Here is a 14,953-nt window from a genome sequence, read left to right as displayed (position 1 = left end):
TCATCGATTTGTACCTTTTTTTTTTTTACCCTTTTTAGACCTTTAGTTCTCCGCTGATTCTTTTTGTTTGTTTTAATGATACACAACTTTGGTTATAGAAACCGTTATATTATAGCACTTTTCCTGGGGCATTCTGACGTCCTGGCACTGCTTCGAGGACCATGTGTGAAATGGTAGAGATGTGTGCGTGTATAGCGCCCCCTACTGTCTCTTATTACACTTCCTTCCGTACATGTTTTCTTTTTCTTTTTTTTGTAAGTCTGAGTTGTAAATTTACTAAAACTTCTAAAAATGAAGAGGTGATGTTGCCCATAGCAACCAATTGGGGAGGGGGGGTGTAATCAGACCCACTGGTAGCGGGTCCAATTCGCTACCCCTGGCCAATTTTTGAGGTATGCGCATACGAAAACTCCTGGAGCGAGTGCCCTTGGCAAGTATCACACTCGGTGAGGTGTTCGCTCCAGGAGAGGTGGGCAGGAGCCGGACGCAGGGGGCCACCGAGTGTTTCATTGGTGGTGGTTGCACCCATAAAAACCCCAGGCATACCCCTTGCGACTGCAAACGTGTTGATGCCTGCTTGGAGCGGGTGGCATCTCCATCCGCGATAAAAGTCAGCTTAGAATGGCTGGTGAGCGAACATCGAATGAGTTTCACCCGTTCGGCCACATGCGAGCAGATGTGTATACGAACCGATTGGTTGCTATCGGCAACAACGCTTATTTTCATATTAAGAAGCTTTATTAAATTCCCCCTGAGTCTTGGGTATTTATTCGCAAAGCGTCATGTTGTAAATTCCACCACTTCTGAACTGGTTTAATCACAAAAATTCATTTAAAAGGGCAAGGCTGTTACTAGCAAAACGCGGCTACTAAAACCATTGCCCTTTTAAATTTCTTAGCATTAACACACTGAGAAGGGCCCAGGTTGAACAAACCATCGCCACGTAAGCAAACCCCTCGGTCTCTGACGGCTGTAAGGGCGGCGTGGTCACGGCAGAGCTTTTTCTGGACATATTTTTACACTTCGTGAAATGTTTTAAGCCATTTTCTTACTTTTTCGGTCGTCGGGCCCTGTAATTCAATTACTTCAGGGGAGATGTATGAAACCTTGGGGAGAGATAAAGTGAAGACAATACCCATAGTAACCAATAATCTTCCAGTTATCATTTGGCGACTTGGCATGGCTTCCCTTGCTCATCTCTATGGTGTACGAGGAAAAACTTGTGATGCCGTCGTACTCTGCATACAATTAAATTCTTCCCATTGGTTTGATGCATCTCCCCTGGTATCTTAAAACAAATGTATGCACGCCAAAAGGTCAGTATGCACTACGGTCGACATGGCATTGGTTGACAAACTGTAAACTGTAGTCCTAGACCCTGTGATCCTTACCCATCACGAAGGATGCCGTCACATCTGTGGGGTATATTTACTGAAGCCCGTGGCGGCATTGAGGTGGGTGACATCCAGAGCCGTAGGCCCCTACACATAACCTCGTAGGTAGACCCCCTGGTTACATAGTCTTGAAGGCGTGGCCAACATCCCTGTAGATGACGAGTGCGGGCTTTGACACGCCCACCGCTCTCATAGGGATGCCATGGGTTTTTCTGGGCGCGCCCACCGTTTTTGTGGAAATGCTGGGTGTTCCCTTGGGCCATCCCACTGCTCACCGCACTCTTTGCGAGAGCCTCGGCGACTGTGATACGCATGCGCAGACCTGAAATATCAGTCCCTAGACCGCATTCGCTATCTTCCGATCAAATCTGAATCACCCCCCAAGTGTAATGACTGCAGCTGTATTTGTTGACGGACACCTGGCGTTCCCTCTTCCAAACCCAACCTCCCGAAAACCAATATGTCTGTGCGTCCTTTATTTTACATTTTTAAAATGCTCATAAAAATTCAAAAGTGAAAAAAACTTTATTAGAAGCCAAATCGTCCCCCAAAACAACATAAGATGTTAAATAGAATTGTTTTGTCCTTTGTACAGCACCTTCCAATAATCCATCAGACTTCCTTAACCTGCCTATTCCCCCATTTTCTTAAGGATTAGGGGCCAGATGCACTAAGCTTCAAAAGTGATAAAATGGAGAGTGATAAACAACCAGCCAATCAGCTCCTGCCTGACATTTTTCAAACACAGTCTGTGTCATGGCAGGAAGGAGTTGATTGGCTGGTTGTTTATCACTCTCCATTTTATTACTTTTGAAGCTTAGTGCATCTGGCCCAAGGTCACTTTAAGATGCAGCAGGAATTTTCTATTCAGTATATGTGGCGGTCAGTATCCGGTCGATAGTTGACAGTGTCTAGATCGACAGTAAACATGTTGACCACTATTGGTCAACAGGCAATTTTATTCGATAACAGCTCTGGTTCAGAAAGAACAAACCAATCGGGCGCAATCAGTGACCACACCCCCTTTTGGGGAAAAATAGAAAATAATAAAAAAAATAAAAAACTGGAAAATTACACAAAGATTATTGAATCAATTAGGTAAATATGGATGTAAATATGGTTGGCTGCTCCCAAGTACAAATAGGTATATTTGTAAGAGGACAATATGTAGAAAGACAAGATATAAGCGATAATTCGCATATATCTAGAGAGCGCCACAGTTGGATGAATTCAATACAAATTTATTAATATAAAATAACACACAAATAAAATTGTACAGACAATATAAGCTCATAAAAATACAAAAAAGTAAAAAGAATCGATATATTCGCACACACTCCTATTGACGATTTCAAGGGCTGTAATAGACAGCTGATTGTCCTTTAAATTGATCCCCAATGGATTTGGGGAATTATAAATGTCAGTGGCTTACTCAGAGTATTTATCAATGATTAACCGACCTCAGATCCTTTGAAATTTGAACAGCCGAGAGAAATATTCAGTTGTGCTGTGTATATTCAACAGACAGCTCCAGCACCCCTGTCAGCGGTCGCCGCCTGTTGACAACCCACTGATGAGATGTTTCACAGGGGGCGAGCCGTCCGTCTCCGGCAAACAGCGCGGATGGAAGTTTGCTGTACTGCCGGGAATCACAGAAGTCAGGACACAGTGCAAACACTCACCCAGGTTGCGGTGGCTTGAATTACCGGTCAGACGCCGGCTGCTTGTTGAAGATAGCAACACACTGGGGAGGTCACTCTGGAACGGCTGGAAATTTTTAAGGCAGGTTGAGGTAGATTGTTAAGCGGTTGCTCTGAGTCGGCTACACGGAGTGCCGTGTAGCCGACTCAGAGCAACCGCTTAACAATCTACCTCAACCTGCCTTAAAAATTTCCAAGCCGTTCCAGAGTGACCTCCCCAGTGTGTTGCTATCTTCAACAAGCAGCCGGCGTCTGACCGGTAATTCAAGCCACCGCAACCTGGGTGAGTGTTTGCACTGTGTCCTGACTTCTGTGATTCCCGGCAGTACAGCAAACTTCCATCCGCGCTGTTTGCCGGAGACGGACGGCTCGCCCCCTGTGAAACATCTCATCAGTGGGTTGTCAACAGGCGGCGACCGCTGACAGGGGTGCTGGAGCTGTCTGTTGAATATACACAGCACAACTGAATATTTCTCTCGGCTGTTCAAATTTCAAAGGATCTGAGGTCGGTTAATCATTGATAAATACTCTGAGTAAGCCACTGACATTTATAATTCCCCAATCCATTTGGGGATCAATTTAAAGGACAATCAGCTGTCTATTACAGCCCTTGAAATCGTCATAGGAAGTGTGTGCGAATATATCGATTCTTTTTACTTTTTTGTATTTTTATGAGCTTATATTGTCTGTACAATTTTATTGTGTGTTATTTTATATTAATAAATTTGTATTGAATTCATCCAACTGTGGCGCTCTCTAGATATATGCGAATTATCGCTTATATCTTGTCTTTCTACAAATTTTATTCGATACATGAAAAGGTTGACCTGTGAAAAACTGGACCATTTGCTTGAGTTGACCTTTTGCCAATGTTGACCTAGACCATGTCACCCTTTTTCATGTGTCAACCTTTTAAATGTCAGTCTAGAGACAGTCTACCTAATAATCAACCCCCATGGCAGTCCGTGCTATGGAAATTACCATTTGTGCACACGGGAGGCAGCCATCTTACTGATTGCACCAGTATTATTTGGTGACATAACTCACCCATTTTGTGGATGCTGCCATTTTGCAAGATGAATCCGTGTTCGTGAGAATGCAGCATTAATCAAGTCATGGGCAACAGATAACCTTACTGAGCAAACAAGAGCCATAATGGACAGGCTGCAGAATTATTGTTCATGCAGCTCACAAAATTGCTGCATCCATGAGTCCTTAAACGACTGCTTTCTTGGCTGTGACCTGACAAAATGGCTGCCTCCAGTATGCTCAGCGTGAGGTAAAGTTTTGTCAAACTGAGCTCCATAGATGGTTTAAAGGACAGAACTTTGCTAATATTGCCTTGTTTCAGACAAAACACTGTGGTGGTCTGCAAAATCCAAATATGTATATAAGCAATTTTTTATTGTATTAGCACTGACAGATGATGCAAGTCTGACCTGTATTTCCAGATACACTGTGATTCCAGCATCTGCTTCCAATTCATTGCTTGTTCCTATTGGAACTTTACAGGCAGATATCACCAGTAGTCACTGTACAATATATTGTGTAATAACAAATATATGACATTGAGAAATTGAAAACAAAAACCACAAGATTATTTGTAAAAACAGGTGCTGAGTTAACTGCTAAACTGTCTCTGTAATTAACACATAGCTTTGCTGCTGTAACCCATAGCAACACTGCTGTGACCAGTAGCAACGCTGCTGAGTGTGACCAGTAACAACTTTCTAAACTCTCTTATTCGGCAGCTGGAATCTCCCTGCTCCGTCTGTAACAGAGATGGAACTTGTGCCCCAGTTTCCACAAATATCCTCCATTGTTGTTACAGTATGTTATGGGACATTTCTGAAACCTGGATTCTTAAGCAATGATAAAATAAATAAAAAATGATATAACCCATAGTAACCAATTCAGTGGTTATTGTTGTAGTACATGCTAAAAAAAAGTTGGTTACAATCGGTTGCAGCACCATTGTTTTTAGGGCTACCAATGCAATCAGTTTGGCACAATGCCACTATCATTTTTTTTTTGTATAAGTCTATTGTTCTTATACCCTACCGATTAGGTGCCATACGTCCAACTGTACCAATTTAAGTGGGCCAGTCTCAGTTTTAGGAACTAGCCCACCAAACTAATTGCCAGGACTTATGTACCAGTTGCAGGATTGTTGGTAGATCAGCCTGTCTTATTACGGATGGGAGAGGAGTGTGGGTGTGACCTGGCTCCTCACAGGAAATAGGAACACCCATGAGGTATAGGCCACACCTCTTTATCAGAGGTGCATCAATTTGGACTGTTATAACATTATTTTTTGGTGATTAAAAGACCTGTAGACCATCAGATCATCAAGATATTTAGAGATGCACAAATTCTGTAAACTGTTCCTTTAGCCCATTTGTCACATCATTTGTATAGTTTAAAATTCCATGGAAATGTTGAGCGCTGACCATGCCTGAGCAGGTTGCCACATACAGAAGATCATCCAGCTCGCAGATTGGTAGCCAGTTAGGGTGGTTACACACTATACAATCCGTGTTAGCGATTTGCACCATAACGATATCGTTAACAATATCATCATTCATATCGTTCAGTGTGTACTTCCTATATAGTTAATGTTGCGCGCTCCTGCGTATCATTGACAATAACCCTGTCTGAACATGTGATATAATCAGTGACCTCATGTTGGATTAGGGTTCCGGTGATGTCACTGGACGATATCGGTAACAATATTGTTCAATGTTTTACCTGCGAAACGTGAGTTTGCAACATCGCCAAAATTGGGTAAGAGTTAACATACTGTAAATGTAGCGCTATCTAGGCCTGGACAGCCAACTAATGGTTACCCTAATATTTTTACCTCCAATGATAAACACGAGCCATGAAGACCACAGCCCCAAATTAGCAATGTTGAAGAGTGTACTGCTAGCTTTTTGAAGTTCCTCAAATCCTCTATGCGGCAGTAGCACAGACTATTTCAGCAGAGGAGTCTATTTATCTAAATAAAACCCCAAATGCAGAGAACAGGCAACCTATGGCTCTACAGACATGGGTGACCTGCAAGTCCTGCCGTCCGAATTGGCAGGGTATGCTGGGAATTGTAGTCTTACAACAACCACAGAGCCACAGATCTGATCCTATCACTGTTAATAGAACATTAACCATTGTAATAAGCCTGCACCTATATAATTAAACCCTTTCCGGTGGCAGAGCAGGCGCGCAACACACTTACGTTGCAGTACACTAAGTCCTGGATGCCCAGGGGCCACTGTTATAGAAGTATCTCCACGCCTGACGTGCACTGTTATTACAACACGGAATGTACAGTGCATAATATTAACAGATTTCTGTGTTTCTAATTTACCCGTCGTTGTGAAGTAACTGCATAAATTATTAATTTATTATTTTATGTTGTCTCGGACTGTTTTATTTAAGCTCTATGTAGATCTTTGTCATTTGTTGGGGTTTTTTTTAACATAGAAGGTTTGTTTGGTCAGTTTTTATTACGATGTCAATAAACATGGTACATATTAATATACATATCTGTGTCCTATCTGCGTAGCGTCTGTGCATTTATTACATGGGATATATAGTAATAGAGGTGTGTAGACATATCAAAGAAGTTAAATAATAGAAAATATAAAACAGAGAAGTGAAGGCTGATATTTGACAATTTAAATGTTAAACCAGAAAATCAGCTGGGATAAATCCCCCGGGGTCAGACTGAGGGATCTGCACAGTAACACCACCTGCCATAGGAGAATGGGCCCAGGCTGCTTTCTGTCCACCTGGGACAGCGCCGGATCATACACGGGGGTCTCACAGCGGTGTACAGGAATTCCTGTACACGTAACACAATTCCACAACAGTCTGCGGTATTCAATGGGCGGTATTCAATGAGGCTGATTCGCCAGGTTTTTATGGCGATTTGTGCTGTAAGGAGAATTTCTGACTAAAACGGTGAATCACCCTATTCAATGACCAGATGGCGAATACATTTCAAGGTTTTTTCGCCATGATTCACCGATTAGCAATCGCTATCTTTTTATGGTGAAGTGGAAGGTGAACTTTTAAAATAAAGTGTTTTGTTTTTTACAATTGGTGTCAAAAAATCTGGAATTTTATTCTGAGGAGGGGCATGCTATTTTTATTCATGTGCTGTAAGCGCATCTCTTATATATTTGGCTACATCTGTCACTCAAAGTGTGTCTGGAGATATAACCCTGGGTGGAGCCTCTGACTCACATGACTGACTCACATGACAGAGAACCAGCCCAGTGAGCCCACAGACAGTGCCAGACACCCTCTGCCTCTCCATGGTACACAGCAAAGACACAGCTACACACCAGACACACCAGGTGAGCGCCCCACACCTCCATACCTCCCAACATGACCCTCTCCAGGAGGGACAGGAATGCTATGTTTGTGGACTTCCATCTTAATTTATGATTGTCATCACCTGTCACTTTAAACAGGGTAATTGATAAGAAAGGTGTTTAAGCACAGGTGATGGTCATCCATAAATTAAGAAGAAAGTCCAGAAACAGAGCAATGTGTCCCTCCTGGAGAGGTTCATATTGGGTATGCACCTCCCCCCCCCCCCCCCCCCCCCCCCCCCCCCCCCCCCCCCATTCACGGCATCACCACGATTAAAATGGCACATGCAAAACACTGACATGGCTATGGTCGACAATGAAAAAGGTTGACAAGATTTATTTTTCACTTTTTCAATGTTTTCATATTCATTCTCATGTGTCGACATGGACACCAATGAAGTGCCACACTTATGTCAACATTTACATGTGTTGACCTTTCTGTGTTGATTTTTTCTTGTGGCGATTCGCGGCACTCCCCGCAACCCCCCTCCCACGATTTGCAGCACACCCCCCGCAATTCGCGGCACCCCCGGTGACTCCCGCGATTCGCGGCCCCACCCGTGACACCCCCCCCCCGTCCTGGCATTCGCGCCAACCCCCGGGCCCCCCTCCCGCGGTTCACGGTGCCCCCCACGACCCACCCCTGACCCCCCCTCCTGTCATTGCGGCAACGCCCCGCCCCCGCGACCCACCCTCCCGCGATTCACTGCAACCCCCCCGCGCCCCCCATCCCACGATTCGCGGCACCCACACCCCCCCCCGCGACCCATCCTCCCTCAATTCACGCATCCACCCACGACCCCTCTTCCGTGATTCGCGGACACCCCTCACCTCCTCCCTCCCCCACCCCCGCGCGTGATTCACGGCAACCCCAGGATTAAATGGCACATGCAAAACACTGGCACGGCTATGGTCGACAATGAAAAAGGTTGACATGAGTTTTTGAAGATTTATTGGTACTTATGTAATATCTGACTCCCGTTTTTCTTATGAGGCCGCGTCCCCTCGCGGGGCTCGCTGCGCTCACCACGCTTCGGGCACGGTGGCTCGCTGCGCTCGCCACACTATATAAAATCAACTCCATGCGTAGTTGGATAGTAGGGGTATGAAAAAATGGGGTGCATTTAACATGGGAGTCCAGATAATACATAAGTACCGATTTATTTTTCTTTTTTTGAATGTTTTCATATTCATTCTCATGTGTCGACATGGACACCGATGAAGTGCCACACTTATGTCAACATTTACATGTGTTGAACTTTCTGTGTTGATTTTTCTTGTAGCAATTTTTTTTCCAGTGACAATTATGTGCACGTCAACCTACACATCATCAACCAATTCTTTGTATAATATATAACACCTGTTCTGTTTTACTGTAGGTGTTTTAAGTCAGACCTTTTACTGCTACTATTACTGTTTATGTAAATGCATTCTGAATGACAGCAACATCCTACCATCCTTCTACAAGAATATATAACCAACTAGGTGATTCATCGCGCCCCATGCCCCCCCCCCCCCGCAATTCACGGACCCCCCGCGCACCCCCCCTCCCGCGATTCGACCAACCCCCCTCGCTCAATTCACGCCCCTCCCACGCTTTGCGGACCCCCGCCCTCTCCCGCGATTCGCCGACACCTGCGCCCCTCCCTCCCTTGATTCACGGCACCCCCTGCGCCCCTCCCGCAATTCACGGCACCCCTAAGCCCCTCTTTAGTCCCCCGTATACTCACACACCCCTATCACTACCCAGCTTCCTGCTCTCCTGAACCGTAACTTCCACCACTGGGGAGTCGCTGACGCTGTTTTGCCCACATGCCCCTATCATGCCTCATAGCCCAGCCTCCTGCTCTAATGTACCCTAACTCCCACCCAGTAGGAGGAGACACTGACTCAGGGCCACCATCCTGTACTCCTGTACTGCCACACTGGACCCTCACCCACTTGGCAGAAGCTGCACAGTATCTCCCACCCTCCTCTTTAGTCCCCTTATTCCCACACACCCCTATCACTACCCAGCCTCCTGCTTTCCTGTGTCGTGACCTCCGCCAGTGGGGAGCCGCTGACTCAAAAACACCCTACTATACTATTGCACACACACACCTAAACAACATGCACACACAGCCCCCCCCCCCCCACACCCACAAATGTCACTGTACCATCCACACTATCAATGTACATCTTACTCTGTAACCGCTTTTTTAATTAAACAAAACAATACACACCCCCTTCCACATCATATGCTCTCTATTTAACACATTTCACCTATAACTCAAGTTGCAATACAGGCATCTTTCATACAATTCTAACCATCTTTCTCATAAACAAATGTTCACAAATTAAGGGGGCGCAGCCCCTTACGACGGTGTGAAGAGCCGCCCGTAGGGCTGGATGAATCACCTAGTGTATATATATTAATTTAATTTTTTTTTTTTTCTTTACACAGAGCAGCCAGCAGGGGGCCGGAGCCGAGCCGCTCATTAGATATTCATATATTCACTTCACCCGATCATTACATATTCATGATTGGGTGTAGTGAATATACGCAGTCCCCTGCTGGCACCCCCGGGGGGCAGCCTGTGCTGCCTGGCACCCGGGGAGCCCACCTCTCCCCCACAAATGTTCTGGGGCAGGCAGGGAGACTCGCTGCACCTGACTTTGAGCTCCTGCGGCGAACGCCGCAGGGAGCCTGAGGACGGTTGCAGGCAGGGAGATGGAAGTCTCCCTGCCTGCCCCAGAACGTTTGTGGGGGGAGGTGGGCTCCCCGGGTGCCAGGCAGCACAGGCTGCCCCCCGGGGGTGCCAGCAGGAGACCGGGTATATTCACTACACCCGATCATGAATATTTAATGATCGGGTGAAGTGAATATATGAATATCTAATGAGCGGCTCGGCTCCAGCCCCCTGCTGGCTGGTCTGTGTAAAAAATAAATATATATATTACAGCACATGAATAAAAATAGCATGCCCCTCCTCAGAATAAATTCCAGATTTTTTGACACCAATTGTAAAAAACAAAACACTTTATTTTAAAAGTTCACCTTCTACTTCACCATAAAAAGATAGCGATTGCTACTCGGTGAATCATGGCGAAAAAAACCTTGAAATGTATTCGCCATCTGGTCATTGAATAGGGTGATTCACCGTTTTAGTCAGAAATTCGCCTTACAGCACAAATCGCCATAAAAACCTGGCGAATCAGCCTCATTGAATACCGCCCATAGACTGTGTAACTGCAATGCACTCACTCTGCCATCACCATGCACTCACATACTAACCTGCTACACAGGCTGTGCAATGTCGCTCACTCACTGACATCACCATGCACTCACACACTAACCTGCTACACAGGCTGTGCAACGACGCTCACTTACTGACGTCACCATGCACTCACACACTAACCTGCTACACAGACTGTGCAATGGCGATCACTCACTGACATCACCATGCACTCACACACTAACCTGCTACACAGGCCAACTTCCCCCACTCTTACCTCCAAGATTTTGCATGTGTTGCTCCTTACCACTGGAACTCTCTCCCTCTCCATATCAGGCTACTACTCTTTAATGAAATGTCCAGGCACATTTCTCCACCCACTGCTCCATCCTGCCTACTCACCATGGTATCCGGACTGATCATATAATGACTCAAGATAGACAGTCATATGGTCGACCACTAATGGTCGACAGGGTCAAAAGGTCGACAGGGTTTAAAGGTCGAAAGAGTCTAAAGGTCGCCAGTCAAAAGGTTGACAGGGTTTAAATGTCGACATGGTCAAAAGGCTGACATGGAAAAGGTCGACATACATTTTTTTTTACTACATTTTCAGCCGACATGTGCCGACAGGCAGTATTTCATGCCCTACCATCCACTAGGGCGTGGAGGGAGAATACAATAGTGTGCCGAGTGCAGCGAGCCATGCAAGGGGACGCGGTACACTTAGACAGTCTCCATGTCGACCTATGTCAACATAGACACCCTAAAAACATTAAAAACCCATGTTGACCATTTTTCCATGTCAACCTTTTGGATGTCAACCTTTTTGACCATGTCGACCTTTTAACCATGTCAACCTTTTACCTGTTGACCTTTTGACCCTCTCGACCTTTAGACCCTGTCGACCATTAGTGGTCGACTATATGATTGTAGACCTAGAGACTGTAGATGTTTTATACCATCTCCCTCCTATGTCACCCATGCCTGTCTGTTAGAATGTAAGCTCTGACGAGCAGGGCCCTCTCCCCCATCACTCACTTATCCCATGGACAAGGTCCATTCTGTTACAGCGCTGGCAGTCTGATTGATCTGGCCGCTCCTGGCCATTCCCTATCTCCTCGTCGGTCACTGAGCAATCTGCACCGGGCCATGGTCTGTCACACAAAATCAATTCCTCTGCCATAACTATAATGCCAGGGGGCTGCAGGCTGCCTGTGATTGATGGGGGCCTACGCCCATTTATTATACGTGATCTGAGAGATGTCATCAGAATAACTGTACTCGGATCTCGCAACCGGACGCTGGTTATAGAACTGCCCCATAGGTGCAGCACATTACAGCTCTCTAGCCACCCATGGCCAGATAATTGGGCACCTGGGATGTAATCAGTGCCTCCCAAATGCCAGGATCTGGCCGTTGGACCCTGCCCCTCTGGAAGTCGAGGAACAAAGTAACATCAGTTAAAGAAATGTAAAAAAAAGGATCAGTTTGGGTGGAAATATACTTTAATAAACCATAGAAAAAAACAATAAAATCTCCATCAATAAACACTGTGTGGGGTAAATTTACTGAAGGTTCTAAAAATGAAAAAAAAGTGATGTTGCCCTTAGCAACTATTCAGATTCTGTATAACATTTTTTAAGATGCATTAGATAAATGATTGACATAATCTGACTGTGTCGATATTGGGTCAAAAACAGTGAAAAACCCCATGTTGACCTTTTGACTGTCGACCTAGGCCATGTCAACCTAATGCTTGTGTTGGCCTATTGACCTGTCGACCTAAAGCCATGTCGACCTTGACCCATGTTGACTTATCACCATGTCGGCCTAATGGTGTTGACCTAATGCTTATCGGCCAACATGCTGTAGACCCACGGAAACTCGAGAATTTACAGCAAAAGCGTCTTGATAAATAGCCCCCAGAGCGCTCCGTCATTACCGTCCACCATCTTGTACTGCGACAGGTGAACGCTTCTCCCTCTCTGATCATTTGTAGCGAAATGAAAAATGAAGCGAGCGCTGAGAGCGATCCGTAGGGTGTGACAATCAGTTACTGCATCTGAGGAACGACATGTGGACGTTATCTAATAAATGTAATAGGAGATTGGGAGGACCAGAAATGGCCGCTGCGGAGATGACGTTTCTGCAGGGAATCAAGAACATTCTCTTATTGGCAGAATTATCTGCAGCAGTAAAAATGTTGGTACTTCGTCATCTTTGCAGCCACCGCTTACGCTACGGAGCTTACTTAGCACCATTGTCCCCTCGCTCTGTTTGGGGTGGAAGTGCTGCTATTCTACTGGGGGGATTGTGGAAGTGCTGCTGCTCTACTGGGGGGGGGGGGGGATTGTGGAAGTGCTGCTGTTCTATTGGAGGGATTGTGGAAGTGCTGCTGCTCTACTGGGGGAGGGGGGATTGTGGAAGTGCTGCTGTTCTATTGGAGGGATTGTGGAAGTGCTACTGCTCTACTGGGGGGGGGGATTGTGGAAGTGCTACTGTTCTATTGGAGGGATTGTGGAAGTGCTGCTGCTCTACTGGGGGGGGTTGTGGAAGTGCTGCTGTTCTGTTGGAGGGATTGTGGAAGTGCTACTGCTCTACTGGGGGGGGGGGTTGTGGAAGTGCTGCTGTTCTATTGGGGGATTGTGGAAGTGCTGCTGTTCTATTGGAGGGATTGTGGAAGTGCTGCTGTTCTATTGGAGGGATTGTGGAAGTGCTACTGCTCTACTGGGGGGGGGGGATTGTGGAAGTGCTGCTGTTCTATTGGAGGGATTGTGGAAGTGCTGCTGTTCTATTGGAGGGATTGTGGAAGTGCTGCTGTTCTACTGAGGGGAATTTGGATTACTGCTGTTCTACTGAGGTGCAGGGATTTGGAAATAGATGCTGTTCTACTGAGGAGGGGGGGTATGTGGGAGATGTCTTCAGCTAGATGGATGAACCTAAAAGGGCAGAACATGGGGGTAAAATAAAATCTGGACAGGGTTCTGCAAGACTATTACACTCCGGCGGTCTATAGGCGCATAGCCTGATGGAATCAGGTGGAGGTGGAGAACATGATTTTAAATCCAGCCAGTATGATATGGGGAAAATGACAATGATTGGGGCCAGAGTCCATATACAGTATAATCACTCATATATCACAGTCCAATCAATGTATATATATAAGTGTTCATAAGGCGGCTGGTGCACAGCGCATGTGGAACCTCTAAAACACAAGACCATGAAAGGCCCCGGACCCCCCTCCACCGGCCGATGCATCATCGTCGCTGTCCTTGTCGAAGTCTTGCCACCAGAGAGGAGACTTCAGCAGCGGAGACAGATAGGCCGCCCTGTTCCTGGCTTCCTTCTCTTGCTCCTAGGAGAGAATGGACAACTCTATGTGTAGAACCTCAGGTATTTGCGGCCTAACACAATGATCAGTCACGCGGGTCATACACTGCCTTGCTTTATATATTACCCAGCCCAACGGCCAGTTGTCTATGGTAAGCTTGGAAATCTTAGCTGCAATGTTATTAGAGGTTCATATACAAAGGGTTGGGGTGCAAAACCTGGAATTTCTCATTGGGTTTATGGCTGAAATTTTAAAAGGGCAATGATTTTATTAGCAAAACACGGCTGGTAAACGCATTGCCCTTTTAAACTTCAGGCATAAACTTGATCATCAGATCCAGGTTCCACGCGTCTGTGGCAGTTGGGTACTACAAACAGCATCCACCTACACCGGCACGCTGCCCCCACTGCCCGCTGTGAATCGCCCGAGGGAACTGACGCCCATACTTCCGGCAACTTCCGGCTATCGGCTCTGACGGGGGATCAGCGTAGCGGCTGCCACAGACGCGTGGATCAGCCGGTCTCTGCGCTGAAGGACTTCTTGGAAACAGGGACTTAGTATCCTCACTACCATCTAACGCCATCCTGGAGACACGGTACAGAGCTCACATAGGGTAAGATAGGGGCAAGATCACCGGATTGTGCAAATTTGTTCTTAAAACCCTCACCTTTTCCCCAAAAGGGTGTAAACGTTATTTTAACAAATATTTTACTTTACAGGTACCACTCACTTTTTATAATTAACATATAACCATTAGCCCCCCCCCCCAGCGCCGGCCCCAGGAACGTCCCCAAATATTGGGGTGTTCCATCGGTAACCAGGACAGTTGGGAGGTATGGTGATGCTCTTTCCCTGACAGGCAGTGGTAGTTTATCATCCATGCTGCCATATTATCTGATAGTAGCTGTGGTCCCCGTAGGAGCTGAGCCACTGTGGA

At 46.2% G+C, this 14,953-nt stretch overlaps 1 protein-coding gene and 1 long non-coding RNA gene across 2 annotated transcripts in view; one reads left to right on the top strand and one right to left on the bottom strand.

Annotated features, from left to right (window-relative positions):
• Nucleotides 1-3,847: 3,847 nt before the first annotated feature.
• On the top strand, nt 3,848-6,632 carry LOC146058163 (uncharacterized). The gene is made up of 2 exons (XR_014469824.1): nt 3,848-6,022; nt 6,122-6,632. It is a non-coding gene; the product is annotated as an uncharacterized LOC146058163 (long non-coding RNA).
• Nucleotides 6,633-13,338: 6,706 nt separating this feature from the next.
• USP35 (ubiquitin specific peptidase 35) overlaps nt 13,339-14,953 on the bottom strand; it is a 49,337-nt gene continuing 47,722 nt past the window's right edge. The window contains exon 11 of the mRNA XM_083171344.1: nt 13,339-14,040. Coding sequence (XP_083027470.1) covers nt 13,891-14,040 — 150 coding nt within the window. The 3' untranslated portion in view covers nt 13,339-13,890. The remainder of the gene's footprint in view (nt 14,041-14,953) is intronic.

Source organism: Crinia signifera, chromosome 2 (assembly GCF_055691185.1).
Source record: "Crinia signifera chromosome 2, ASM5569118v1, whole genome shotgun sequence".
Taxonomy (NCBI): Eukaryota; Metazoa; Chordata; class Amphibia; order Anura; family Myobatrachidae; genus Crinia; species Crinia signifera.
This window is presented reverse-complemented; position numbering and strand designations above follow the sequence as displayed.